The 27724-nt window shown below is 39.0% G+C and overlaps 1 protein-coding gene across 3 annotated transcripts in view; it reads right to left on the reverse strand.

Annotated features, from left to right (window-relative positions):
* The window catches only part of NELL2 (neural EGFL like 2), a 173985-nt gene extending 146585 nt beyond the window's left edge, over positions 1–27400 (reverse strand). Inside the window, exons 1-2 of one of the 3 annotated variants that reach the window (XM_060777568.2) lie at positions 26787–27400; positions 26169–26297 (exon numbers count right to left, since the gene is read on the reverse strand). In XM_060777568.2, coding sequence (XP_060633551.1) covers positions 26169–26297; positions 26787–26835 — 178 coding nt within the window. In that variant the 5' untranslated portion in view covers positions 26836–27400. The remainder of the gene's footprint in view (positions 1–26168; positions 26298–26786) is intronic. The other 2 variants (XM_060777569.2, XM_060777566.2) reach the window with 2 other exon arrangements.
* Between the last annotated feature and the right edge of the window lie 324 nt (positions 27401–27724).

Here is a 27724-nt window from a genome sequence, read left to right on the forward strand (position 1 = left end):
TGGATGGCATATATTTTGTATCAGAAACTAGGGATGATGTGGTCTATCCAATGCAATTTTCTGAATCAGCACCCCAAATAGCCAAACTGAATCTAAAGTTAACCAAAATATGATTCGTAACCCTTTTAATACTAATTTTGGGGATTAGTCCCTGGTCTAAGTGGTCCCTGTTCAAGTTGTCCCTGACCTGGTCAAGTGGTCCCTGGTGAAAAAAAGGTTGGGAACAACTATGTAGAATCATAGAATCATAGAGTTGGAAGAGACCTCGTGGACCATCCAGTCCAACCCCCTGCCAAGAAGCAGGAATATTGCATTCAAAGCACCCCTGGCAGATGTTATAGGCTTCCACACCTATCCTGTTAAACACTTCCATGAAGAATCACATAATGAGTTTTTACACTTAATAGTAAAGGTTCTACTTGATACTTTAACATCTAAAGAAAATGTGTCCCCATCTCCTGTTTCCCCAGCCTTTGGAGTCACTGAAATCCAACTCCAGGTAGCATCCCAAATGATCCCTCCTAATTCTGATAAATTTTGCTGCTCCAGCAGTGAAAGCTCAATTCTGGATATTTCTAAAGATTTCCATCGAAAAGGGATTTTGTTCAGTTTAGAAGACAATTAAGGATATGTAAGCATTTCATTTTAAATACAGTACTCTCTAAAGTTAGGCCTTTAAACCCCTTTTCTTTTCTTACTGCATTGCCTCAAATGGTTCCCTAAATGTGGACTGCCTTGTTCTTCAACAAAAGTCTTTAATAAATTATGAAGCAGCTCAAAGGCAATTACTTCTCAGTGTTCATTGTTTCAGCCATGCCATGCTAACAGAATGGAGTGATACACATTTGTATTCTGTAAGATGGTTTAGATGTGCACTAACGTTTCCTGACAATATAAACAACTTATTCCCTATAGATAGCAAGAGGAGAAAGAAAAAAATCTGGGGGAAAAGGATTTTAGCCTAGACCTTAATCCACCAAAAACATCACATTTAAAGGAATGGTGGATAACATCCACAATAGTAGCCAAAAGCCTTATGAAAGCAGAATATTTTAATGTGAACTAAACTCAAGAAATCTTTAAGAGGAATATGATCTTCAATAATACATTAAGGAATATAATACATTAAGGAATGTGCGAGACATTGCAATTTTTGAATTGTTATACATCATCTTGAGCACAGAAAAGACCAGACTAGAGGCACTATTGTTGAAATCCAGGCCTGGGAACACCTATGACCACAGCACCACACAAGAGTCCAGAATATACGCAAGCAGTTTATTGTAGAAACACATTAAAATATAGGCAAAAAAATGGGAATAAAGAAAATAGAGGTAAAATTCCAAAACGGTTTAGCAATAGGTGATAATGCAAATAATAATCCAAATGTCTCATGCAAATTCCAAAATAACACAGTCCAGGAAAGGTCAAAAAGTCACAAGTGCATCATAAGTCCACAAGCAAAAGGCATACTTAGTAAAAGTTGAGCAGGAATATAAAGACAAGGACATATAAAACTTCTAGGAAACTTAAATCCAAAACCAATGCTTCACTTGAAACAAGAACCAGAAAACTCAGGCCTAGCTTCTCACTTGAAATGCTACATTGTCTGAACCAACTCTTAGGTAAACAACTTGCTAATTAATCAGCACGCATGAAGTCATGTTTTTCCCACAAAATCTTGCCCCAAATTTCCCATGCAATCGCTCAGACCTATGATTTGTAAACAAAGACCTTTGTTGATCTCCGTAACTCCAGGTGTTTTCTCCTAATAGCGTTCTGCTTCACTTATCTCTTCACCCAACTCTTTATCTAGTGTTACAGTTTCTGGCTCCTTTGACTGACCTTGAAGTCCTGCACTTTAAGAGTCAGATTTATCACAGAGAGAAGCATCATTCTCCTTACTTGAATCTTCATCACTTTGAGCCCCAGGAAATCCCACAGCCAATCCCACAATCCTCTCTAAATCATCAGTAACCCATCAGCCTCAAGAGTCTCAGGCCAATCTCTAACAACTGTTTATAAAAATAATTTATCTCTATAGAAATAAATGAAAATTTAGGTGTGGTGATAGGTATTATACATTGGTTATGCTGGCTAGTGATGATGAGAGTTTTAGTCAAACAGATGAGGCTAGGTGAAGGCTGCCATAAAGCATATGTTATCTATGAAAGAAAGGCTGGCCAGGGAATCTGATTACTTGAAAATGTATGTATGTTTTAACCCCATTCTTATAAAAAATCCATTGGTATTCAAATATGGAACATCTCTAGTGATGCTTGGCTAGTTTCTGATATTGGAGTAGCACGGTTTATTCACACCAGTCACAGCTACTTTTCTGAAGCCAAAAAAGGAGTTCCAGTAACATTGTCAAATAACTTTTAATGTAACTGCTTCTCAAAAGTAACTAACGTTGTTTGGTTTTGGTTAATTAATAAAAGAACCACAACATGACAAGCCACTGGTACCTGGCATGTGGAACAAAACAAACCTTTCTCTGATCTGATACGTCATCATCAACAACAGAGCATTAGTCGTTAGAATAGGTCAAAATTATTTATTTATTTATTCATTTGTTTACAGTATTTATATTCCGCCCTTCTCACCCCGCAGGGGACTCAGGCGGATTACAGTGTACACATATATGGCAAACATTCAATGCCAATTTGACATACAATGTATACAGACATACACAGAGGCTATTTAACTTTTTCTGGCCACCAGGGGAGCTGTCGCTTTCATCGTCCATCTGCGACACTGATGAAGTTCTTCCGCATTCCCTGCATGCTTTTTGCTGGAGTGCTTTGCTGGAGTCACAACACCATTTAGTTCTTGAACTAGATTCTACTTAGGGAGGGCAGACCTTCATAATTATAATTGTAACTAAAAGAACTATGGTCATGATCTAAAGGGGGTGAGGTTGTTCCTTGTTATAGTGTGTTTGTGCCTGCAGATCGACTGTGTACTTATGCTGACCCCATGAAATTCATGCAATTTTATTAGGCAAGGAATACTCAGAGCTGGTTTTGCCAATTCCTTCCTCTGAAGCGCCATCTACAGCACCTGGTATTCATTGATAGACTCTGAACCAAGTATTGACCAGAGATGCTTGGCTTCCAAGTTTAGACAGGATCTGATGCCTATAGTATTTATTTAGGCCCTTCTCCCTATGCATTCCATTGGCGAATGGGAGGGAATACAGTAATGGCAATGGAATGCATACACCCTTATATAGATGTGATGTCATACCTTCCTTTTTATTTTTAGGCTGGAAATCAATTCAGCTTTTTGCAAAGAAATCTAAGACTTCTGCTCTTAGATTTCTCTTAGAATTATAAGTGCAGATACATATAGATGCATCTTTCTCACAATTTTAGCGAAAAGTTGCCACAGAAAGAGGTCTATTGCAGGGCCTGCAGTAATAACAATAATTTGATTGATCTTGGTCTCAAGAGTTTTGTGTATGGATGGGTTTTTAGTTGGGCAGGCTGGACTAACATGGTTGGGGACCCAGATTAGTATCAAAATCCTCTATCCCAGTATTTGCTGTTGAAGGACATATGGCATAGAATTAATAAATACCATATCTCTTCCATTAAGATGGCATTGATTGTGAGACACATGCTAATTTCAGTACCACCAACAGAAAAAAGCTTTATTTATTCATATAAAAACCACCTGCGATTCTAAGACACAACCCATTTTTAATATGTTAAATGTGGAAAATATATTCTACAATAAAAGGGAAATAAAATATATAAAATACTTTCCCCCATACACATAAATATTCTGTGTGTCTAGATGTGATGAAGATGGATATATTTTGATATCTGGGCTACTACTGTTGCTATTTAATGAAAAGGAGCAGGACAGATTTGTTCCAAAGGATGAGACCTGCTTGGGAAGAAGCCATACATCACAATAATAAAAGTACTGTATGATAACTAGCATTCAAGAGCCCAGGAACTTACTTCTGAATAGCATACATAGAATAAGGTCCAAAAGAAGTTAGAATCATAATTTTGAGGCCAATACAAACCTCTAATTTCATTTGGCTTTAATAAATATGCATCTGACTTTTTTTTTAATTAAAAAAAAACCAAATGCAAGTCAGCTATGGATTTTCTTATTACAGATACTTTTGGAAATTAGGCAGACACAAACACTGTAGCTCAGTGTAAATTAGAATTGTTTCACTCTTGTAACTGAAGCCGGTAAAATAATTACACTGGTATCCTGCTGCAGTTACACAATTGTAAGCTTGACTTACAACCTTATAATTGTTTAATATGCACATTTATGATTGCAGCACATTATCATGATCTCAAATGCCCTTAAAACCACATTAAAAGCCAAGAAGCCATACTAAGCAAAGGAGTTCTGCAGTATTTGCAAGTGGGGTGCTGAAAAGTGATAAGTGCAGGCTCCTTCTGCCAGTGTACTGCAATGTGGCAAGAAATTGTGACAAGATCTTCTGCTTCTCCTTACCACACTATGGCTTGCGGGCAGATGAGGACATGATGGCTCATCCTTCACCAGCCCACTGTCAGTTACTTGTACAGTATTTTTAAAATATTATCTCCTAAGCATTTAGGAAATTGCTAGTGCCAATGAAATTACTGCACTTGCTTTCATAATAGTTTGAGAAAGCACCTTTTTGATATATTTTTGAAAGTATGAATTTTGAGATCCTGTGATCCAAATGTTTATTAATCTGAGATCTCTAGATTTGTGGAGTTTGCATATGTTATTTATATTTTGGAAAGCTAACTTCAATCCCAAAAGAGGAACACAGAGGCCCTCAATTGGCAGGAATCATTTTTTGTAAACTATTGTAATTCTGAAATGTATTAAGAAGAGGGAATTTATTTATTTATTTATTTATTTATTTCATGTCAAAAGCATTTCGTAAATTCGTATAAAACTGATAAAAATGTTAGAACTGCAGGTAGCTAAATATCTTGACTAAAAATGGGCAACAGCAATTGTATTGTCTGTAACCTCCAACAATTCTTCCTCCATACATGAGGCAGGGCATAGTGGGCAAGCATACAGATGTGGAGTTGTCTGTTCTGCTCCACAGTCACACAAGGTGTGGGATTCTTTTAGGTAGTGCCATTTTGCCAAGTTGTTTTTTTATCTACCCATTCCACTTCTGAGTCTGTTCAGGGACTTCCAAGTTGCCCATTCTTGGTTTGCCCCTGGAGGAAGACCCTCGTAAGGGGTCATCCAATTGGGATTTCCTAATTTAGCTGCCCAGAAGGATACCCTTGCTGTTGCTGGGGGGGACACCAAAAGGAGTGGTAGTTCTCATAAAGTTTTTCCTTGATTAGAGTCTACTGGGAGGAGGCTGGTAGCCATGTGGTGGGTGGCTTTCACAGTGTTCAACCTTACTTCTCTCACATTTAGCAGCAACTTCCCATCGCACATCAGGTGGGGGGCAATGCCAGCTAGCTTGTAGAGTTTATCAACAGGTGTACGTTTAAGACATCCTGTGGTTATTCTATATGTTTCATTCAATGTTATGTTCACCTGCTTTGCGTGGGTAGACTTATGCCAAACAGGGCAGGCATATTCGGGAGTTGAGTAAGACAAGGCTTGGGCTGATGTTCTTATTAATTTTGGATCTGCAACCCATGTGCTGCCAGTAAGTTTTCACAGGATATTATTGCATGCAGCTACTTTGTTCTTGGTGTTCATCCCGTGTTTCCTATATGTTAGTGTTCAATCTAAGGTGACCCTGAGATAGTTAGAATGGAAATACATCCATTCCCCCACCCCAAGTCCTAGAAGCACTTTAGCACAACCGAGGTTTCTGCACACCGCACCTTTTAATCCATGTTCCTCCTTGCCATCTCAGCATTTTAACCCTGTACCCCATTGCGCCGGCCGAACCAGTTTTAACTGTGTCTTGATGTAGTTATTGTTGTTATTTCGCTTAATTGTTTTGATTTGCTTGTCTATTATTGTGTTATGTTTTATTGTATTGTGTTTTGAGGCTTCGGCCTGTGTAAGCCGCATCGAGTCCTGCGGGAGATGCTAGCGGGGTACAAATAAAGTTATAATAATAATAATAATAACTAACAGGATAAAATGGAAGATGATATTGCAGACCAAATTGAGTTTCATGACCCATGGACTAATCATATCAGAGCATCATTAGAGAATCTAATGGTCTCAAGAATCATAACAAACAGGTCACTGGGATACACCAAATATCAGTCATGGAAAATGACACTGCAACAGGTTTTTTTTATTAAAGAAGAAGAATCTAGAATTTAGAATTCCCAACTTAACCATCATTGAACTCTCTAGGTTCTCACTTTCTTACTGCCTCAAAACATCATGGAATCCCCTTCAGAATTTTGGCAGTCCCCATTGTCTTTTCTTTACTATCAAAGCACAAAGAATCACGACAAGACTACATGTCAAGACCTATATCAGTACTGATTGTACAGTTCCAATTCAGCATAACATTGACTTATTGGTGAGCTAATCTTTCCCAAATGTCAGGCTGCAAGCACATACTTCCCAGCAGCAGCATTTCAGGGACACTTTGGCAATGTTAAAGCTATCTGCCAGCCACTCTCTATCTGGTCTCCTCTACTCTGTCCATGGTCCTGAAACAACTGCTCTATTTGCCATGGATGTTTTAGCTCTTTCTTCCTTCCTATCTATTAATGATCAAATTCGCTTACCTCTAGGACTGAAGTGAAATTATGTATAATTATGCTTCAAATAAACTGGATTGCCCAAATCTAATGGCTACACCATGCTGCTATACTATTTACATCTGGGACTCCTAACCTATATAATCTGGTTAATACAAACATTTCTATTTTGGACACAAGTTCCAAATAGCTGGTGTATCTCAAATAATTGGTGGTAGTTAGAAACTCAATACACGTTCCCAAAATATAAGGGTTATATTGTCACTGTGCCCACTGTGTTTCCCCTTGGCATTCATCATAATAATTTCACAGTTTCCTATTGTGGCCTGTGAAGACATTCGTATGCTAACTGCTCCAAAGGGAAAGTTGTTGCTGCTGCTGATCATAAAGATCATAGAATCTGTTGCAATATTACTTGGGCCAACAACATCAGATATGCATGTACATTCTCCAATGTGATGTATGCAATCCTAAACAATCAGTGCCCCTCTACAACTGGACAAACAGGTCAGTCTTTAGGCAAGAGGAGAAATTAACCCAAATCAGACATTATAAGTGGCAGTACCCTAAAACCAGTTGGAGGCATTTCAACCTCTCTGGATACACAGTAAGAGATTTAAAAGCTGCAGTCCTTGAAGAAGAAAATTACAAAAGAGGACTAGAAAGAAAAAATAATGAATTAAATTATCTTCATAAATCCTAATCCAACGCAAACAAGTACAATGACTTCATGTCATAATACATATATTAATACAAGAATCAATCAATTTTGATACTGCTTTCATACATCAATGCAAATTGATCACAATAATTATCTGAGAATCCTGTATCATTTTACATGTCCCTCCAATCCAAAAACCTTTTTAATTCAGTACATTGGTGGACATGGAAAGAAAAGTCATATGAGAATGATGGTCCTAAAATCAAGTCCTTTTCTCCAATATACTTACAGTAGAGTTTCGCTTATCCAACACAAATGGGCCAGCAGAACATTGGATAAGCGAAAATGTTGGATAATAAGGAGAGATTAAGGAAAAGCCTCTTTAACGTCAAATTAAATTATGATTTTACAAATTAAGCACCAAAACATCATGTTTTACAACAAAGTGATAGAAAAAGCAGTTCAATACATGGTAACATTATGTAGTCATTACTCTATTTATGAATTTAGCACCAAAACATTGTAATGTATTGGAACAGCTGTGGATCTGGGCAGGAGGCAGGCTGCATTGGATAATACAGAACATTGGATGAGCGAAGGTTGGATAAGTGAGACTCTACTGTACTACAAAAACAATTTTTGAACTACCACCTAAGAAATCCACCCCACACACACCAATACAGAGTTCAGTTGGTTAACAATATTTCCTCAACCAGTGGGACACTGTATTCTCATAATCAGTTTCTAAGTAGCTCCACTATAGTTCAATTCTAAGTGTAAATGTGTGGAACAGCATTCATGTAATTTTGACCACTTGTGAACAGCTTATGCTTTTAAATTCCACAGTCTTGGGAACTTTCATAAAGAAAACTATAATGTCAATAAGCATACTCAAAATGTCTGAATCATGACAAAGCAAGAAATGAAAGCTGTTTCATTATAATATCAAAATCACCAGCAGAAAAGAAGACTGAGTCCTTCACTACCTCGAAAAAGAAAACTGCATCTTTGTCAATGGTTTCTATTTTCAACATTATAGATGTCATTTCCAGCTTTAGCAACTTTTTAGTAAAAGTAGAAAAGAAACCCAATGAAACTTCAGCGTCTTCACAATTACATTCTCCAAAGAAACAATATCCAACTTCTCTGACAATGATCATGATGAGAACAGAAAATAGCATCTAATGGGTCTCTTTTATAACAAAGACAGCCTGCAATATTCAGATGCTTCTTTGATTCCATGCAAGGCCAATTGTATTTTGATCATATATTCAGTTTAGTATAAAGGATATCAGAATATGAAAACATATAGGAGACATAAAATATAACTAAATCCAATAGTTTAAAACCACTGTGCAATGGTGATAGGCTATGACTCTACAGACTGGGGTTTAATTCCTTGCTCAGCCACTGGCTGACTTTGGGCAACTCACACCATCTCAGCCTCAAAGGAAGGCAAATTTTCACGCTGCACAAATTTTACCAAGAAAACCCCATGATAGGTTGGCTTGTTTATCATTAATAGCTAAGTAGTAAGAGTACTTTTTACCACTAAACACATTGGAGAACATATAGGGTCCTTCCACACAGCCCCATATCCCAGAATATCAAGGCATAAAATCCCACATTATCTGAGTGTGGACTCAGATAACCCAGTCATCTGCAATATATTCTAGTTCAAAGCAGATAATGTGGGGTTTTATTCAGCTGTGTGGAAAGGGCCTGAGTCCACACTGCAATATATCCCAGTTCAAAGCAGATAGTGTGGGACTTTATTCAGCTATGTGGAAGGGGCCATAGTGTTATGACACACAACTGGGAAACACAAACTAACCCAAAGTGGGTCACAATTGAACTACCACCATTATAAAGGTGTATTTCTTTTGTTGTAAAAAAATTATGGATGGAAAGCAAGATCTGTTGATTCTGTAGCTGCACTTTTACAGTTCCCTGAATAAATTTATGAGGTGGTAGAAAACATATAAATATAAAAGCACGACAAAGAAATGTTCATAATTTATCAAACGTATTTGAGTGAGGACTTTGGTTACTGAAAACATTCAAACTCTGCTTAATAATATTTTATAGATGTCATTTTGATGTAATAAACTTTCCATAAACTTTATGGAAAGTTTATTAAGTTTTCTTAACTTGCAATTCGTTTTGTCAAAGCAGCATACTTGATTATTACAATTTATTCCAAACAGATTCTTTATAAAGCCAATTGCTACTCCTAAAAGAATAGATGTTGGATTAATGAACATTTAGGCCAACATTTTTGTAAATGTCATTGATACAACTCTCTTTGGAGTTAGCAACTGGATTTATGCCAATATGATTACTGTACTGAGGTGCCTTTATCTAATTACATCATATTCTGATAATATATTTTATTTGTGATTATTAGTTGTAATTACAGTGTAATACAGTGAGCCCTTCACATCCACCGTGAAGTGAAGTGGAACAAACCCCCACTAATACCAAAAGCTGTAGTTCAGTGGTTCTCAACCTTCCTCATGCTGCAACCCCTTAATACAGTTGCACATGTTGTGGTGACCCTCAACCATAACATTGTTTTTATTGCTACTTCATAACTTTAATTTTGCTATTGTTCTGAATCATGATGCAAATATCAAATATGCAGGATGTATTTTCATTCACTGGGCCAAATTTGGCACAAATATCTGATACACCCAAATTTGAATACTGGTGGGGTTGGGAGGATAGATTTTGTCATTTGGGAGTTGTAGTTGCTGGGATTTATAGTTCGCCTACAATCAAAGACCATTCTGAACTCCACAAACAATGGAACCGAACCAAACTTGGCACACAGAACTCCCATGACCAACGGAAAATACTGGAAGGGTTTGGTAGGCATTGACATTAAGTTTTGAAGTTGTAGTTCACCTACATCCAGAGAGCACAGTGGACTCAAATAATGATGGATTTGGATCACTAGAAACATCAATTCAACAGAAGGAGGAAAATGCATATAAAATGCTGAGCAAAGATATATTGTTGATCAGAAGACTATCAAGTCCCAATCTAAACCATGTGATAATTTTCACAACAATCAGAAACATAGTTTGGGAGGCCTAAACTCATGATCCCTTGAAGAAGGTCTGTTTGAAATTAGAACTTACTTCTGAATTAGACTGTTCAGGGCTGTTTGGCGTAAAGTTAGCCTACGTTTAAATGGTTAATTCTGCATAAGCACATTTGTGCAGGATTCACACTGTACTCACTCCCAGCTACATGTGTATAATAAAACTGCTACTTTAGTCTAATTGACATTGAGATTTAAATTGTATTTATTTAATGTTTTGAATCCAGCCACTCTCTTTGTGTAGTATTATGTTATTTGTAATTTCATTGTATTTCATTTTGACATCTGTAATCTATCAATCATTTAGGCTTTTGTAACAGAAATATACTGTGCTCTCAAGCTGGGATTTTCAAGTTTACAATTATAATGGCCACAATAATGTGTGTTTTATAAAAACTGTATTACAATCAACGATTTTTTCCTTTCTGCACAAAAATTATTTTATCATGTACAAAAACTGTACATAGTAAACTGTCATTGTATTATGTGTTATCGAAGGCTTTCATGGCTGGAATCACTGGGTTGCTGTGAGTTTTCCAAACTGTATGGCCATTTTCCAGAAGCATTATCTCCTGACATTTTGCACCCATCTATAGCAGGCAACCACTGAAGATGCTTGCCATAGGTGTCAAAGCGTCAGGAGAGAATACTTCTGACACATGGCCATACAGCTCGGAAAACTCACAGCGACCCTGTCATTCTACTTATTATACAAACCTACATTACTAACAATGGAATATTAGTATCTCCAATACTTCTCAATAATTTCTAATATTCTGAAATCTTCTGGTAGAATGGTACAGAAAACAAAATAACAATATCCGTATCTATCCAGAAAACAAAGGGAGATTTATGCTATAAATGAATGTCAAAAGTACTAGACACACTTAAAGACAGAGAAATCTATCGTTCTTTCAAGAACTATCTCATTTCAGAAAGAATGGCTAGGTATAAAGAATTGCCCAGCTATACTATCTGTTGATGCTAAGATAGAAATGAAAAGAGCAACCTCAAGATATAGCTCAGCCGATGACATTTATGTAAGTCTCACATAAAATCTATGGATCTGATCCAGACAAGTTGATGTGTGATGAGATAGATTTTGATTCTATACATAATTACTTCAAAGTAAGCAACGCCGAAGACACGAGACAGAATAATCTGGGAATTTGTATCCAAGAGATGCCCTAGATCCCTCCTGGAGCTGTTGAATCCTGGTCCATGTGTCCAGATGGTCCAGCCATTCCCTTACTAGCCCCTTCAATAGTCTGTCTTTGGCTTCTGAATTTCAGGTGAATTACCATCTGTTTCTGCTTGCTGGATACCAGAAGCCCCCCATATCCATTTTGCACATCTCCCGAAAACAGGCGTGCTGCCAAATGGACATTTTTGTTCTGCATCCAAAAAAGCAGCTCTTTTAGGCCCATTGGCAACAATGGGGAACTTATGAGGCTCCCGTTTCCCCAGGAGCCTTTCCTTTCTTCCTGTCAAGGGGGCCTGGGTTTCTGCAACAAGGTTAAGCAAGCGCCCTATGCAGCCCTTTATGGGAGGGACTTCCTACAGGCTCCCCTTAATCCAGGCCTTCATTAAGGCCTGGATTAAGAAACACATCAGAGTTAAGATACCACTCTTTCTTGAATCATTACCCTTCTGATTGTAGAGAAGACCAGGTTTAATGCTTCTCAAAGCTGTTTCTACTCTAGAGAACAGGCAGGCACAAAGGCTTTCTCTCCCAGCACCAGCAGCATGCCACACAGCTTTCCAAGGCATTTTAAGGAGGGCCAGGGGAGGAACAGCAACTAACTGTAGCTCAGTGGAGCATATCCTCCCTGGGCTACCTTAAAAATTCCCTCTCTCTACTGCCTGCCATCTCCTTTTTGCTTGGATTTTTGCTTCTTTAAGGCTGTTTCTACTTTCTACTCTAGAGAAGAAGAAGGCTTCTCCTTTTGTTTGCTGGGATTTCTATTATTATTATTAATCATCATCATCTTTTAGAAGTATTTTCTAAAGAAGAGGAAGGGAAGGAGAAAAAGAAGTGAAAATGGTGACTCTCCAAGCCCTCAAATGCACACACACAACCCACCCACCATCCCTCAGGTCCCCAACTCCCAGTCAATCCCACTAAATAAAAAGGATTAGGAAAATAAAGAAAATCAAAAGATTCAACTGTAATGTCAAATAGGAAAAAAGGAGGAGTGATCGGCTGCAACATGATGCCTTTTCATATGGGAATCCGTGACAGCTGAACCCTTGCCATTTCAGGCACCCAAACAAACCAAAGAAGCTAGATTGGCAAAAGGGAATGGCTCAAGCCTACTGTGTATTGCCACTGCCATGCCTCACCAGCCACAGAGTGTCCCTGACTTTGTTTAGTGTGAGAGTTACTGGATGCAACATCATGAAAACTGCCAGTGCTAAATTTGGGGCAAGTATGTTTTGTTTGTTTTTTTTAAAAAAAAAAAACTAGTGTAGACAAGCCTAGTGATATGCACAGGCTCAGGCAATATGTCACCTTACTTTCAGTAAGGCTAAATTCGTAATCCTTCAAAAACTTACCTGGAATAAGCCCTGTTACTTCTAGCAGTCACCTGCAGCATTTGCAAGCTTAGTCACAAATAACTTGTTTGCTGTTTTCAATGTGATTTGCAGTGCACATTTCTTTATGCTTACAAAGAAGTAATCCCTGTGACGTTTTGTGGGCTTTGCACTGGAGGCTGTAATTTTTATTATGATTAACTTTTGTTGGACTACAGCCTTTTTGTATTATTTGTAAAACAGATGTGATTTGGTGTTAAGTGTAAACCTCATTTGCATTACTCTCATTCACTGTCCTATTACATTTGGACCAGGGAGAATTTCAAGAACTGCCATCTGTGCCTCTTAGTGGCTGATTAGTCACCTACAGAGAAGCTTGCAAGCTTTCATTCAGGAGTCATTGACAAACATCAAATTAGGAAGAGTTTTCTTCCATTTTATCAATATGTGTATTTGAACACATATACTGTCCCACCCCCATCATCAGATTATTATATGTGCTATATGTGCTGACCTAACTATCTTTATTTTAAAGCTTCATCCATCTATTAAGTATGTTTTTACTTGTTATTATATTAAATTGGCATTACTGTCACCAAAAACAAAGTAACAATGTGTTTCAGCAATTATAATTTTTTAAAACTATTGAAATTGCTTTTTCTGAAAGCAGTGTCCAAACATATACACTGACAGGACACTTTAAAGACCTATTACTACCAAAAGAGCAATTTTCTCCATCTCCAGCTTCATTAGCTCAGGTAAAAGCTGTTATAAATAGCAACCTTCTATAAACCTCCCATACTAGTTATTTGTTATGTATATAATTCAGGCTGCTTGCTATATTGTATATGGGTGTATTGGTGTGCAGTTTTCCCTTAACTCTATGTTGTTTGAAAAGTTATGGGAGGGGATGCAGACCACATGTGATCAGATCTGGGACTATTCAGACTGAGACTCCATTTTAGGAATCAGTGTTGTGTAGTGTATTGTATAGTCAGTGTTCTTAATGCATTAGACATAAGAAAGAGAAAAGACTGGAACAGAATGCCTTAGAGAACTTACTGTTTAACCTTTGAACTGATAAGCAATGTACCTGTATGATGAATACATGAAGTTTGTAAGTAAACCAACTATGTTATTTTTAATGAAGACTACTTTTTTGAGCCCCCAATGGCACAGTGGGTTAAACCTCTGAGCCAGTGGTTCTCAACCTGTGGGTCCCCAGATGTTTTTGGCCTACAACTCCCAGAAATCCCAGCCAGTTTACAAACTGTTAGGATTTCTGGGAGTTGAAGGCCAAAAACATCTGGGGACCCCAGGTTGAGAACCATTGCTCTGAGCTGACCAAAAGGTCGGCAGTTCAAATAAGAGAGTGGGGTGACCTCCTGCTGTTAACCACAGCTTTTGTCAACCTAGCAGTTCAAAAACATGCAAATGTGAGTAAATCAATAGGTACTGCTTCAACGGGAAGGTAAAGGCACTCCATGCTGTCATGCTGACCACATGACCTCATTTCCATTTCTAAGCTTTTCGGCTTAGAAATGGAGATGAGCGCCACTCCCCAGAGACGGATACAACTAGACTTAACATCAAGGAGAAATGTATACCTTTACCTTTACTTATTTTTGTCTCCTGGGAGCTTGATTTAAAACCAAATATATTTATGGGAGAGTAAATGTTTTTGGGCAACTGAAATAACACTTCTGAAGATTTGCTATATATTTTGTGCATTGCCATAATCTTTGTTCCTAACAGTTCAATGAGATAACTAGGTATATCAGTCTAACAACTAAAAAACCTAATTTACCTTGCATGAATACTACTAGATATATACCACTAAAGAGAAGTTTCACTCAAATGAGTCTTTAGTGCTTCTCAGGAAGATCATACTTTACAAAAGGGTTATGATCATTCCAAATGGTAGTGAATGCCAATTAATTTCCAAAAAGTCACACTTCCAAAAGGCTTTGGAGATTCTGGTCTTCCAAAAGGTTATGATCTCAAAGGTCATCCTTTTCCCAAAAAAAGCTGCACAGCAATGCATTTGTTGAATAAAGCAAGGAACTTCAGCAAAATTGCTAAAGTCTAAAGAAATTATCAAAGTTAAAGAAATTTGAGGAAGTTTCTACACTACAGGCCTCTACATTGTTTCCTAATTAACCAACTATTTGCTTGCTTTTTTAAAAGTTTATAATATTCATGTCTGCAAAGAAATAATGGAAGCCTGATTGAGTCATATCTGAAAACTCAGAAAAGTAATAAGTTTCTAAGCATGTTCATGTTTAAAACCTGGTATTAGAGAATTTACTGAAAATGTAGACTGAGGCATTTTCATTAATCTTGCTAAAAAGGCCTATTGGCAACTTTGCCTTGTTTTAAGTGAATTGCAAAGCTGTGTGCGACTTCATAGTGCCATCAGTGAATAGAATAAATGTGTGTTTCAACACAATGTGATAGAAAACTTTGAACAGGACTCAGTGATTTGTGGTTGGTGCAAGTTATTCCAGTTATTTGAAAGCAGAGAAATCCATCATATGTGCTGGGCCTTGATTAAATTTTAAATAAATCACAGTAAAAGGGGAGAAATCAGCAAGAAGGTTTCACATTTTCCCCTTTTCTCAATCTATATATCTTTTCATTATGACCTTCTATGAAAAAAATATTTGAAACAGATTTATTATGAATGTTGTGGCAGTGACCTGCTGAAACCAGTCGATTTTAAACTGTCTTAAAAGTTTAGCTCAATATGTGAAAAAAATAATCGCCTGCAGTTCTCAGGGCTTAGACAGATACCTCTTTTCTTTTCCAGGTTTCTATTTAGAAACATATTCAGATAAGAATGCATGAAAGAGTCTTTTGACCATGTGCAGAGTGCATTTTTTTACCATTATGAACTTCAAGAAAGTGTGCTATTCCATTATCTGGGTGGAAGCCACTAGAGGGTGCTAGAGAGAGAGAGAAGGATAGACAACTTTATGGAGGGGAAGTTGAAAGAAGAAAACAATTTCTCCCATTTTTGCTGGTTATTTCCCCTCCCCCTCCCCCTTCACATATTATAAACAAGAGTTGTTTCCACGTTGGTGACATAAGTGGGGGGAATAACAGGAAAACAGGGGGAAATGATTTTCCTCCTTCAACCCACACACCACACACTTAAAATGGACTAACTTTCCCTCCCTATCTCCCCCTTGTGGCGTCCACCCAGATAATGGAACCATACCCAAGAGAGTTTCCACATACCCAAAATTAGAAGAACTTACAAATAAGGTAAAGATACAGGTTTCCCCTTGACATTAAGTCTAGTTGTGTACTCTGGGGAGTAGTGCACATCTTCATTTCTAAGCCAAAGAGCTGGTGTTGTCCATAGACACCTCCAAGGTCATGTGGCCAGCATGACTGCATGGAGCACCATTACCTTCTCACGTAAGCGGTACCTATTCATATACTCACATTTGAATGTTTTCGAACTTCTAGGTTGGCACAAGCTGGGGCTAACAGTGGGAGCTCAGCCCACTCCTCAGATTCAAACTGCCATTCTTTTGGTCAGAAAGTTCAGCAGCTCAGTGGTTTAACCTGCTGCACCACCAGGGAGCCCTTTCGATCTGACTTGATTTGAATCCTGACATCCTTTTGATTTCAGGACCCAAAGAATGAGTAGAATAGTTATAAGCTAAATCAACATTCTGCATAGTATATATGTCCTGTGTCCATTGCTGATATTGTACACATAGAAAGTGCAAACATTATGTTTACAATCCCTTCGGTAGCCACACATGCTCCCAAACCCCTAAAAACCTGCTCTAGGGGTTCTCTTGAGCTGATTTTTGGTACTGAGAGGGGTTTGGAAGAAAGGAAATGAGATGAAAATCTTAATACTGATTCATGCCTTAGTGTGTGAATTTGGGGGGGGGGGATTCTACATCTAGATCACAAAAAAAATACATACTGAGGGCTCCTCCCTGAGTCACCTGAGGGCTGAGAAGGGTGGTATACAAATACAATAAATAAATAAATACTAATGTCATGAAAAGAAGCAAATATTTGAGTTTAGACTAAATGCCAGTTCAGATAGTACCTTTATTGCAGTATCTACTGCCATAAAGGAGGTGCTGTCCAGACAATGTTCTGGACAGTCCCGAATTAAGTCGCTACAAACTAGAAAAACCCTGGTTTGTGGCGAATTAATTAGATAGTGGGCTTATTCCACGCCTTCTTGGAAGGCACGGATAAACCCACTATTTCCGGTTCTGGATGGCAGAATACTGCCATCCAGACAGTATTCCTACAGTTTAGCAGGCTAAATAATCCCGGTAAACTCTGGGAATACCCACCCCCTCCTCCGAAACCCCCAGACCCCTTAGAAAACTAATAAAAAATTATACGGCCTCCATTACAAGCTTGGGCCTACTTTCCCAGCGTGTAGAAATACTCCCCCCACCCCGCTCTCCTGGTGTGTCATTTATATGCACCAGAGCTGGCCAAAGCTTATAATGGAGGCCACATAAGTTTTTGTTACTTTTCTAAGGGGTCTAGGGGCTGCAGGGGAGGAGGGTAGGACTTCCAGACACTCTCTCGGGCTAGTCCTGAGAGAACATCTGGACACCCACCCCAGAAAGTGTGTGCTTTCTGGGGTCGGTGTGGACAGCCTCCCAGAAATATCCACATTTTTTAAATGTGGATGCTTCTGGGATAAAAAGCTGTCTGGATCTGCCCTGAGGCAGGATATACAGGTGAAATGAAATAGATATGTCCCTTGAAAATGGAGGCAGAGTGAGAAGTTTTACCGTCACCAATGATCAGCTGTGATGTAGAAATGAACATATTTGACTCCCTTGTTATATACAACAGAAAAGAAGATTGCAAGGAAATCTACAGAGAGTGTTCAAACAAGTGGCACCTCAACAGGGAATTAATTTGCTACATGAACTGTGTTATACCAATATATTTATCTCACAGAGGCAAATACTATGTATTCATAATTCTTACAAAATATGAATACAATTTCTGTGTCTATTTGAATGTACATCTTGTATTTTATCAATCCAAATTATAAGTGGGGTTCCCGGTGTGATTATTTGCCTTGATCGGATGCTCCCATCAATTTACAGAACAAGTGTAAAGATGTGCAAGCCAGGCTTTACTCAGAAGCAAAACTTACTGTTTAAAGAGCTCTTTCTAGACCCATGAAAGTATGCATAGGATAACAGATTTGGGTATGTTATTATATAAATGTTGATTTGCAACCTTACTCTTATATCAATTATTTCTACTTGTGTCTTGGTTCAGCAAAGAATTGGGGATGCAGAATAGATTAACTACATCCACAGTGATGGAATGGTGTAACAGAAGGTTGCACTGTACTTACACTTCCTAACAAGACAGTTTCTTACTAGGGTTCCAGCCAGCTCTTTCTCCAGCCAGGATACTATACATTTTAAGGGGCTCAAGGAGGCTGTTTCTCTTTTCCATCTTTCCCATTTTGGGCCCTTCCACACAGCCCTATATCCCAGAATATCAAGGCAGAAAATCCCACATTGTCTGAGTGTGGATTCAGATAATCCAGTTCAAAGCAGATATTGTGGGATTTTCTCCCTTGATATTCTGGGATATAGGGCTGTGTAGAAGGGCCCCCAATTTTATGTTCTTCTTCTCCTTCTCTTAACTTCTTCTGACATTTAGCATGGATCTGGAAGACCTCTAAGGTCCCTTCCACACAGCTGAATAAAATCCCATAACATCTGCTTTGAACTGGAATATATGGCAGTATGGACTCAAATAACCCAGTTCAAAGCAGATATTGTGGGATTTTCTGCCTTGATATTCTGGGATATAGTGCTGTGTGGAAGGGCCCTGAGTTAACCGCATTTGCATTTTTAACTTTGGGCCCTCCCACATAGCCTTATATCAAGGGAGAATATCTGAGTCCAGACTCAGATAATGTGGGATTTTCTGCCTTGATATTCTGGTATATAAGACTGTGTGGAAGGGCCCTTCGTTGCAGCAATTGACGTAAGCTGAGGAAAGTGGAAGGAAGAGAAGAAACGAGGGCCCCTTCCACATTGAACTGGATCATATGACAATGTGGACTCAGATAACCCACTTCAAAGCAGATATTGTGGATTATCTGATTTGATATTCTGGGTTATATAGCTGTGTGGAAGGGCCCTAGGACATCCTAAAAGCAGCTGAAAAAAGTGGAATGGTAGGAGTGCTGCTCCTAAACTGGAACAGTTGGGGCCCTTCCAGACAGACCCTATATCCCAGCATCTAAATTTTCTGTTTATACCAGATTATCTGGCAGTGCAGATTCATATAATCCAGTTTAATGCAGAAAACATGGGATCAGATTCTGGAATATAGGGCCTGTCTGGAAGGGCCTCTGAAGGGTAAGCTTCTATATGTCTCATGTTCCAAGTTTTTTCTCTTTCAGGGGTGGGAACCATCTAAATGTTGGATTGCCACTTGGATCTACTGATGCACATGACAGCCATCATCGCTGGGTGGGGGGTCTCATTGGCTTCCTTTAGCTCCAGTTTTAATATTATGGATAGTCACTTGGCTTTAGGGCCAGAACGAATGGCATAAAATAGATGCATACGTTTTAACTTTGTTTCCTGACCAGAAGGGAAGGAAAACATCTCATGTTTGGCTCTATTTTAATCTCTGTACTTTTTGGCTTCTCTGTTTTCCTGTGGGAAATTTCAAATTGGAAATGGAGATTATCATCCTCCCCCAATCCCTCTCCAAAGACAGTTGAAAACTAAAGGAGCAGAATTATGTATAAATGGATTTATTCATTCTGGAATAAATGTATGTGTGCACATATGCCTTCATGTTGCCTGACATTAATTTAATTCAGTTTTCTTAGGAAAGGAATACTTATATGTGCATTTTCTAGTTCCTTCCTCTAAAATATAGCCTACAGCACCTGATACTCACTGGTGGTCTCCCATCCAAGTACTAGCCAGGGCTGACCCTACCAAACATCCAAGCTTATGGGGGTCTAGTACCAGTGATTAAATATTTGACCCTAACCACAGGGCCAAAATAGCACCTTGTGTCTTCAAGGCTAGTCTTAAATGTCTTAAATATTTATAATGCTTTCAAAATTTCCTATATCAATAAAAGACTTCATTTGTCTGGCACAGAAAAAAAATCACAATCAATTCACAATACAAAAATATATCATTTTTCCAAAAAGAAATAGGAACAAATATAATATCAGTATGAAATTATACTGTGGGTTACACAGAGTGCTATAATGTGAGTTACACAGAGTGCTAATATACTATTGTACAAATGGATCTGTTTTACTTTTATTTTCTGATAGCATTTTGTGCCAGAAGGAATGATTTGGTAGGCAACTAACGCTAAAGTTTCTTCATGCATCATACTGACAGATTAAATTTGCTCCTTGGTATAAGGTACCTTCACATGCTCTATCACAAAAATCCATGATACAATTATTTTGTATTTTATGTTCTTCGCTTGCTGAAATAATTTAGTATAGTTGTAGACATAAGTGCTAAATATGGTAACAAAAGCAGGCTTGCTCTGAATGATTCCTAAATTTGATAGCAAACTTGCAACTTTTCTTTGACTGTATCATCGTTTATGTAGCTTAGTATTTATTTAGAAGGTAATAGTGTTATCAAATAGTCTCAAATAAAGTTTTTCAGATTAATATATGCAACAAACACATTCTGCATACTTCCTTAACCTAGCACTCTCAAGATGTGTAGGACTACACCTCCCAAAATCCATGGCCAGCATAGTCACATTGGGGGAACCTAGTTTACTTGGAAAGTAATGGCAACTACACAACAGTCATTTTAGAGCAGAGGTAGGCAATGTATACCCATCCAAATGTTTCTAGACTGCACCTCCCAGCATTCCTTATTATTGTCCATACCAGCAAAAAATTATGAGATTTACAGTCATAATATCTAGAACCTGTTGTCTGGGGGCCACCAGTGGTCCCCAAAAACAAAAATATGGTCCACAGCCTCACTATTATGACAGCACTGCCTCGAAACCACATGGCAATGAGAGTGACTGGTCTCATGAAATCCTCTTGCAGTGCTGAGGCAACAAGGATGTCAGATGGGGAGAGGCTGACTACCCACAAAAGATTAGATTATTAAATATGGTTTTCTGTGGGCGAGGAGATGGCAACTACTGGATTGCATATGTTCTGAATCAGAAACTAGAGCTGATGAGATCTATTCAATGCAATTTTCTGAATCAGCACCTCAATTAACCAAACCGAATCAGAAGTTGAAGAAAAACTAATTCGTAACCCTTTTGGTACTAATGTTGGAAAGTGGTCCCTAGTCAAGTGGTCCCTGGTCAAAAAAGGTAGGGAACTACTGATCTAGAACCACACTTGTCCAGCCCTGTTTGAGAGATCTGTGTAAAATGGATTATTCCCCAATTCATAGATCAGGCACTAACTTTATTTGGATTGGCTTCTAAGAAATTATTGACTGATGAATCATATATAATTATGCAACAATAATTGCTGAACATCCATTCTGGTGTATACACATGTTTATAAGTGTCTATTCCTGTGTGTTGTTCTGCTCTAGAACAACAAAAAATAGAGAGAATCTTACTGCAAAATTCATAAAATCAATGAAAACTTTCACTGAACCATTTCAGTCTCTCAGTACTTTATAAATTCATAGTTTGGACCAAAATTCAAACTACATATCTCATGTCTACATCACTATTTTAATATCATTTGGATCTAATATTTTATTAATACTTCCAATAGCCTGATTCAACAATAGGATAAATTCCCAGGAGAACCTCAACACTGCAAAACAGGTGCATCAACCTTCCCTTTGCCTCACACTAGTATTATATTAACATTTTGTGCTTTGATAAGCATCATTCATAATGTGAAGTGTCTTACCTATGAAATTCCTCAAAATACAGCCTTCACTTCTATAGTCAATATCTATAGAAATGCAAATATGATTTTTTTTCACCTCATTTGAAAAATAGTGATAACTAGTATCACATAAGAACCTTCCAACACACATATCAAGTTAGTAACTATTTCTCCACACAAAATTTCCCATGTGGTAAAAGATTATATGCAAATACCACAACAATATAGGTGGGGGTATCTGGTAAAAAAGAAGACATGTGTCATCTACATATTTTCTCCTAACAGGGCTGATAAGACAAGGAAAACTATACAATATCCCATATGGTTCTTATATATGCTAAACTGTACCATGGAACTGCACATGTAAGAGTCAATTATTCTTATGCCTGCCATAAATATATATAAAGACATTCAAGCCTGATGGATTCTTGAGTGGTATAACTCCAAGGATATAGAGAGGGAATTTATAAGAAAACTGAATTATAGAAGGCTGCTGTTTTATTATTTTCTCAATATCTATCGCCTGTCTTATAGTTAATTTCTATAATATATCACTTTGAACAATAACATAAACTTGATGGCTTTCTTACTTAGATGAAGTTCATCTCCCCCCTACATTGCAGTTTATACTAGACTGCTCTTTCTTTGAAACAGAAATACAAGCAATCTCCCAATATCAGGCATTTTTAGAGAATGTATAAACCTACTTATGCTGTTACAAGTAATTACATCTCTCTGCATGATGCATTGCTCTTTCCACCATGCTCAACACAATGGCTCACAACACAGAGCTCTAAAACATTAGCTAGGTCTAACAGCCTGTTTCAATGTGGTTTTCATGGTCTAACGTTTAGTAAGCAAAGATATCTTTCTCTGTCCCAAGAATCTGCAATGGTACACTAATAAATCTCTACCTGCCAGCATTTTGAAACCAAGCAACACTGCAAATATTGATTTTACTGTCAAGAAAATGCTATAGTTATGTTATTTATTCTCACTTTTGGTTCGAAAAACCTATTAGAACATAAGACTGCCATAACAGAAGGCAAAAGAAGGCATGGAGGCAAAAGTCTCAAGCTTCCTCCTTCGTTTTGTCCAAAAGTGAGGAAAGTAGATCATTTTATAAGATGTGTAGCCAGGTAAAAAGGAAAATAGATAGACCTCTGTGTATTTATAAATCTATATTGTATATCTTTTCTTCTAAAAAATAAAAATATGTTTTGGGAGTATGTAAAATAGGACACAAAAGAAAGAAAAGATGTCAAAACTTTCAAGGTCCAGGATCTTCACCTGGAATTCAATATATACAATTGTTCATGTGGCGAGACTTAAAATTGGAATTTTAAATCTTTCATTCTGTCAAGTGGGCATTCCTGTAGATGTCCACATCTTGTGGGGGGAGAACATCTTGTGGTAATGAGACTTTATGTGTTTAAAAATAGCATGTGTCAATTTCGCCTTTTTAAAGCTTTGACTCTTCCATGATAATGGTCATAGTGACACACTCTGGCTAGTCCACAGAATGACACCACTCCACAGACCCTTTCACTACATCCATGTTAAACGCTTTTGATACTCTATCCTAATGGTCCAGAAGTTAAAGCCAACACCATCTCTATTTTTCCTCAAAGTACAGTTGCTTTACAAGACCACCGTCTTTGCTTCCTTCAACAGAAACACACTTTTCAATCATAACTGAAACTCTTGACAATTCCATCGGCTATAGAAAAGCAAAACAGAACTTCCAATTTACCATCTGAATCATTTGACACACCATAAACATAAGAAGTCAACACATATGCATACATAGCAACAATTTTTCAGCATGAAAATGTAGTATATCTTTTAGCAAATGCTAGTAGAATAGAGTAGAGCTACCCCAAGTCCCTTCAGGGAGAGGGGACGGTGTATAAACAAAGCTTATTATTATTGTGTTGTCGAAGGCTTTCATGACCGGAATCACTGGGTTGCTGTGAGTTTTCTGGGCTGTATGGCTATGCTCCAAAAGTATGGCCATGTTCCAGAAGAACATGAAGAGAGAATGCTTCTGGAACATGGCCATACAGCCTGGAAAACTTACAGCAACCCACTTATTATTATTATTATTATTATTATTATTATTATTATTATTTTGTCATTTTATAGCATGCAACAAAATTAAATACTACCCCCAATCACTATATTATATATAGAGAGAGAGAGAATTACAAAGCAAAATACCCATCCTTCCACATTCTAATCACTACTGCATAATAATAATAATAATAATAATAATAATAATAATAATACTTTATTTGTTCCCCACCCTATTTCCCTTAGGGGACTCAGCCCCTAATGTCACATCAGTATGAAGCCATGGAGTTCAATACAGTCACAGCTCTGGGATAAAAGCTATCTCTTAGCCTGTCTCTTCTTGTTTTTATCATTTTTATCATTCTATACTGTCCAGAGCCCTTTTAAATAAACAATACAATAAACTTCTCTAGAACTGTGCTACTGTTTGAAATCTCATTAAATTTAATTCATTTGATATGCGGCCAGCAAAATGAACATAATCTTTATAGTAAAAGAGATTTTACTTTAACTACTTGGAAGACTAACTAGTCTCACTTGTACTATATGGCTGCCACGTTACATTGCAAATGAACACCAGCACCAGGCATTTTTAATGTAACAGTATTTTAAATTACTTTTAGGGTATTTGTTGTAATGTTTACTTATGTTTTAGTTAACTATGTGTTATTGGATTGTTTTGTTTTATTTTTCATCACAATGCTCGATTCTTCATCATAAGCTCACTCTTATTACTGTGTATTATTTTGATACATTTGGTCTCACCTGAAGCATTTAATGCTTGCCTTTTCATGTGTGTAAACTGTCCTGAGTCCCTTTGGGGAGAGAGGGCGGCCTAGAAACAAATGTATTTATTTACTTCATTTCTACCCCGCCTTTCTCTCCCCAGAGGGGACTCAAGGTGGCTTACAAATCTGGTCAAAATTCAATGCCACACAGATAAACAATAAACACATCTCATCTAAATGTAAACAATCTAAACATATAAGCAATTAAAACACATATCACTCAGTTAAAGAGATTAAGACCATATAAAATGCCAAGTCATAAAGAAGTAAAATTATTATTATTATTATTATTATTAGATTACTTTTGGAAAACAAAGAATGGAAGAAAAAATAATAAACCTCAAATAGATCTATGATACCTTTTTTCTATTTACAAAAGTGGGACCATAGCTAAGGAGGGGGCTATTTAAACATCTTCCTGCCGTAACTTCTGCATGATTTGTGGACACAGCTTTTGCCAGATTGACACTCCATTGCCTTCTCTGAGCAATAGCTGGAAGCAGCGCTTAGTCTGGCGTGTCCTCCCAAACAAACCCAGTCCTGCTTATTATTCAGGGCTCCCAGAGACCAGCAAAAGAAACCATCTGCCACCAGTTTCCCTGCTGACCATTAATTAAGGGCCTCAGACTCCATCAAAAGAGCCAGGAAAGTGAATGGGGAAGGAAAGGGGGATAGAAAGGGAGAGGGAAAAGCAATGGGGGAGGCTTCAGAAAACCAAGGAACCGGCTGCCTTTTGCATCACGAACCAAAGGTGCATGGGAAAAGTTCATTTTGCCAGCAAGTTTAGGAATAATTCAAGGTGGACTGGGCTGACCTAACCTAGTGAAGGAGAGCCAGGCACTGCACCACAAACAAAGCCACGAGGAAAGGAATGGATAATAGAATCCTAGGGTCCTTCCAGGCAGGCCCTATATCCCAGGATCTGATCCCATGTAGGAGCCCCCAGTGGTGCAATAGGTTAAACCCTTGTGCTGGCAGGACTGAAGGCTGACAGGTTGGAGGTTCGAATCTGGGGATGAGCTCCCTCTGTCAGCTCCAGCTCCCCATTTGGGGACATGAGAGAAGCCTCCCACAAGGATGGTAAAACATCCAGGTATCCCCTGGGCAACGTCCTTGCAGATGGTCAATTCTCTCACACCAGAAGAGCCTTGCAGTTTCTCAAGCCGCGCCTGACATGGAAAAAAATCCCAGGTTTTCGGTTTATTCCAGATTATCTGGCAGTGCAGACTCATATAATCCAGTTTAAAGTTGAAAATCTGGGATTGTATCCTGGGATGTAGAGTCTGTCTGGAAGGACCCCTAGAATTGGAAGAGGCCCCGAGGACTATGCAAGAACACATCATCAAAGCCCTCCTGACAGAGGGCCATCCAAGCTCTGCTTCAAAGCCCAGAGGAGAGACCCCACCACTGCGAATTGAACCACCCCTTGGGGACTTACCTTGGAAGAAGAAAGCTTTGCTTCCATTATGCAGCCCTTGGACTTGGAGGGCTCCGGCCAAGGGATCCCCCAAAGGCAACTCACTCAGCACATCAATCTGCAAGGACGGGTCCACACCAAAGCCCAAGACTGGACCCACAAACAGAAAAAGAGAATTAGAAAGAAAGGCATCCAAATGATGGAGAGAGAAAGAAGGGGCCCTTTCTCATAGTCATATAGCCCAGGATATCAGGCAGAAAATCCCACAATATTTGCTTTGAACTGGGTTATCTGAGTCCACACTGCCATATATTCCAGTTCAAAGCAGATAATGGGGAATTTTATTCAGTTGTGTGGAAGGGGCTCAATACACTTCCCTCCTTCCAAATCCCAACAATCCCTTCCCATCCCTTTGCCTTCCCTCACCTGTCCTGCTCTTCCACTCCAAACCCCTCCCAAAAAAAAAAAAGGTCTTGATTCATTCCCCAGGTAGAGCTCCTCTTTCCCTGACCTACTTTCTAGCACGACCCTCTTGGCAAAGTTCTCAGGCTGAGGGAAAGAAAAGAAAGAGATCTATGGAGCCCCTCTTGTTCCCTCAAAGGCAAAAAGAAGAAGAACCCAAGAAGGTGTTTCTCTCACCTGAGCCAAGGCATCCGAGAAGACACAGGGCGCTCAAGGAGACCTCCATGGCTCCGGAGGCGAGGCTCAGTCCATGCCAGTCCGTTGGAGAGAGGAAAGGCACCCCTGGAAGACCCCGCTCCTTCCCTTGCCCTGCTTATTCTCTCGAGATCCGCCCGGCCAAGGAGTCCTCGGGATCCTGCTGCATCCTCCGCTCCAACCTCCTCCTCCTCCTCCTCCTCCTCCTCCTCCTGGTTCCTTGTCAGGCTCCTCAAAAGGCGGAGAAGGGCTCGAAGTCAGCCCCAAACCTGTTGGAGGGAGACAATGGGAGGCTGGAGGGGCGAGTCCCTCTCTTTCTCTCTCCGAAGGGAGGGAAGAGGCGAGGCGCGCCCGTCTTTCTTTCTTCTCTCTCTCTCTCTTTCTTTCTCTTCTTTCTGCCTTGCGTTCTCAGTTCCTCCCGCAGGGCTCTGCCTCCCAGGCGCCGTGAGCAAGAGGAGGAAGGAGCATCTGCTGCTGGTGCCGCTTCAGGCAGGCTCCTCCTCGCACAAGGCGACAGGTTGAGCCAGGAGGAGGAGGAGGAGGAGGAGGAAAAAGAGGGGGAGGCGCCTGCCAACACCTCCCTGCTCCCTTTCGACGCCTCCTCTGTCCCTGCTGGGGCTCCTCCAGGCAACTTCCCTGCAAGACAGCCAACTCGCCTTAGCCTCGCCCCTTTGTGTGTGCCTTTCTTCCCACAGCTCCCCACTGAGCCCCCCAAGGGGCAAGCTCAGACGGGCATGCTCAGAAGCGCATTCTGTGTGGCCTCCTCTGGGGTCCAGTCCTGTCCAAGTCCAGGTTACATTGATTGTGAACACCCCATCAATGTCATTGAACATCAAGAAAACCAAAGTGTTCTTCCAGCAGTCACCAGCCAATCCCTCTCCAATGCCAGAAATACAGCTTAATGGTGTAACATTAGAAAA

The sequence above is a fragment of the Anolis sagrei genome, chromosome 5, assembly GCF_037176765.1.
Source record: "Anolis sagrei isolate rAnoSag1 chromosome 5, rAnoSag1.mat, whole genome shotgun sequence".
NCBI lineage: Eukaryota > Metazoa > Chordata > Lepidosauria > Squamata > Dactyloidae > Anolis > Anolis sagrei.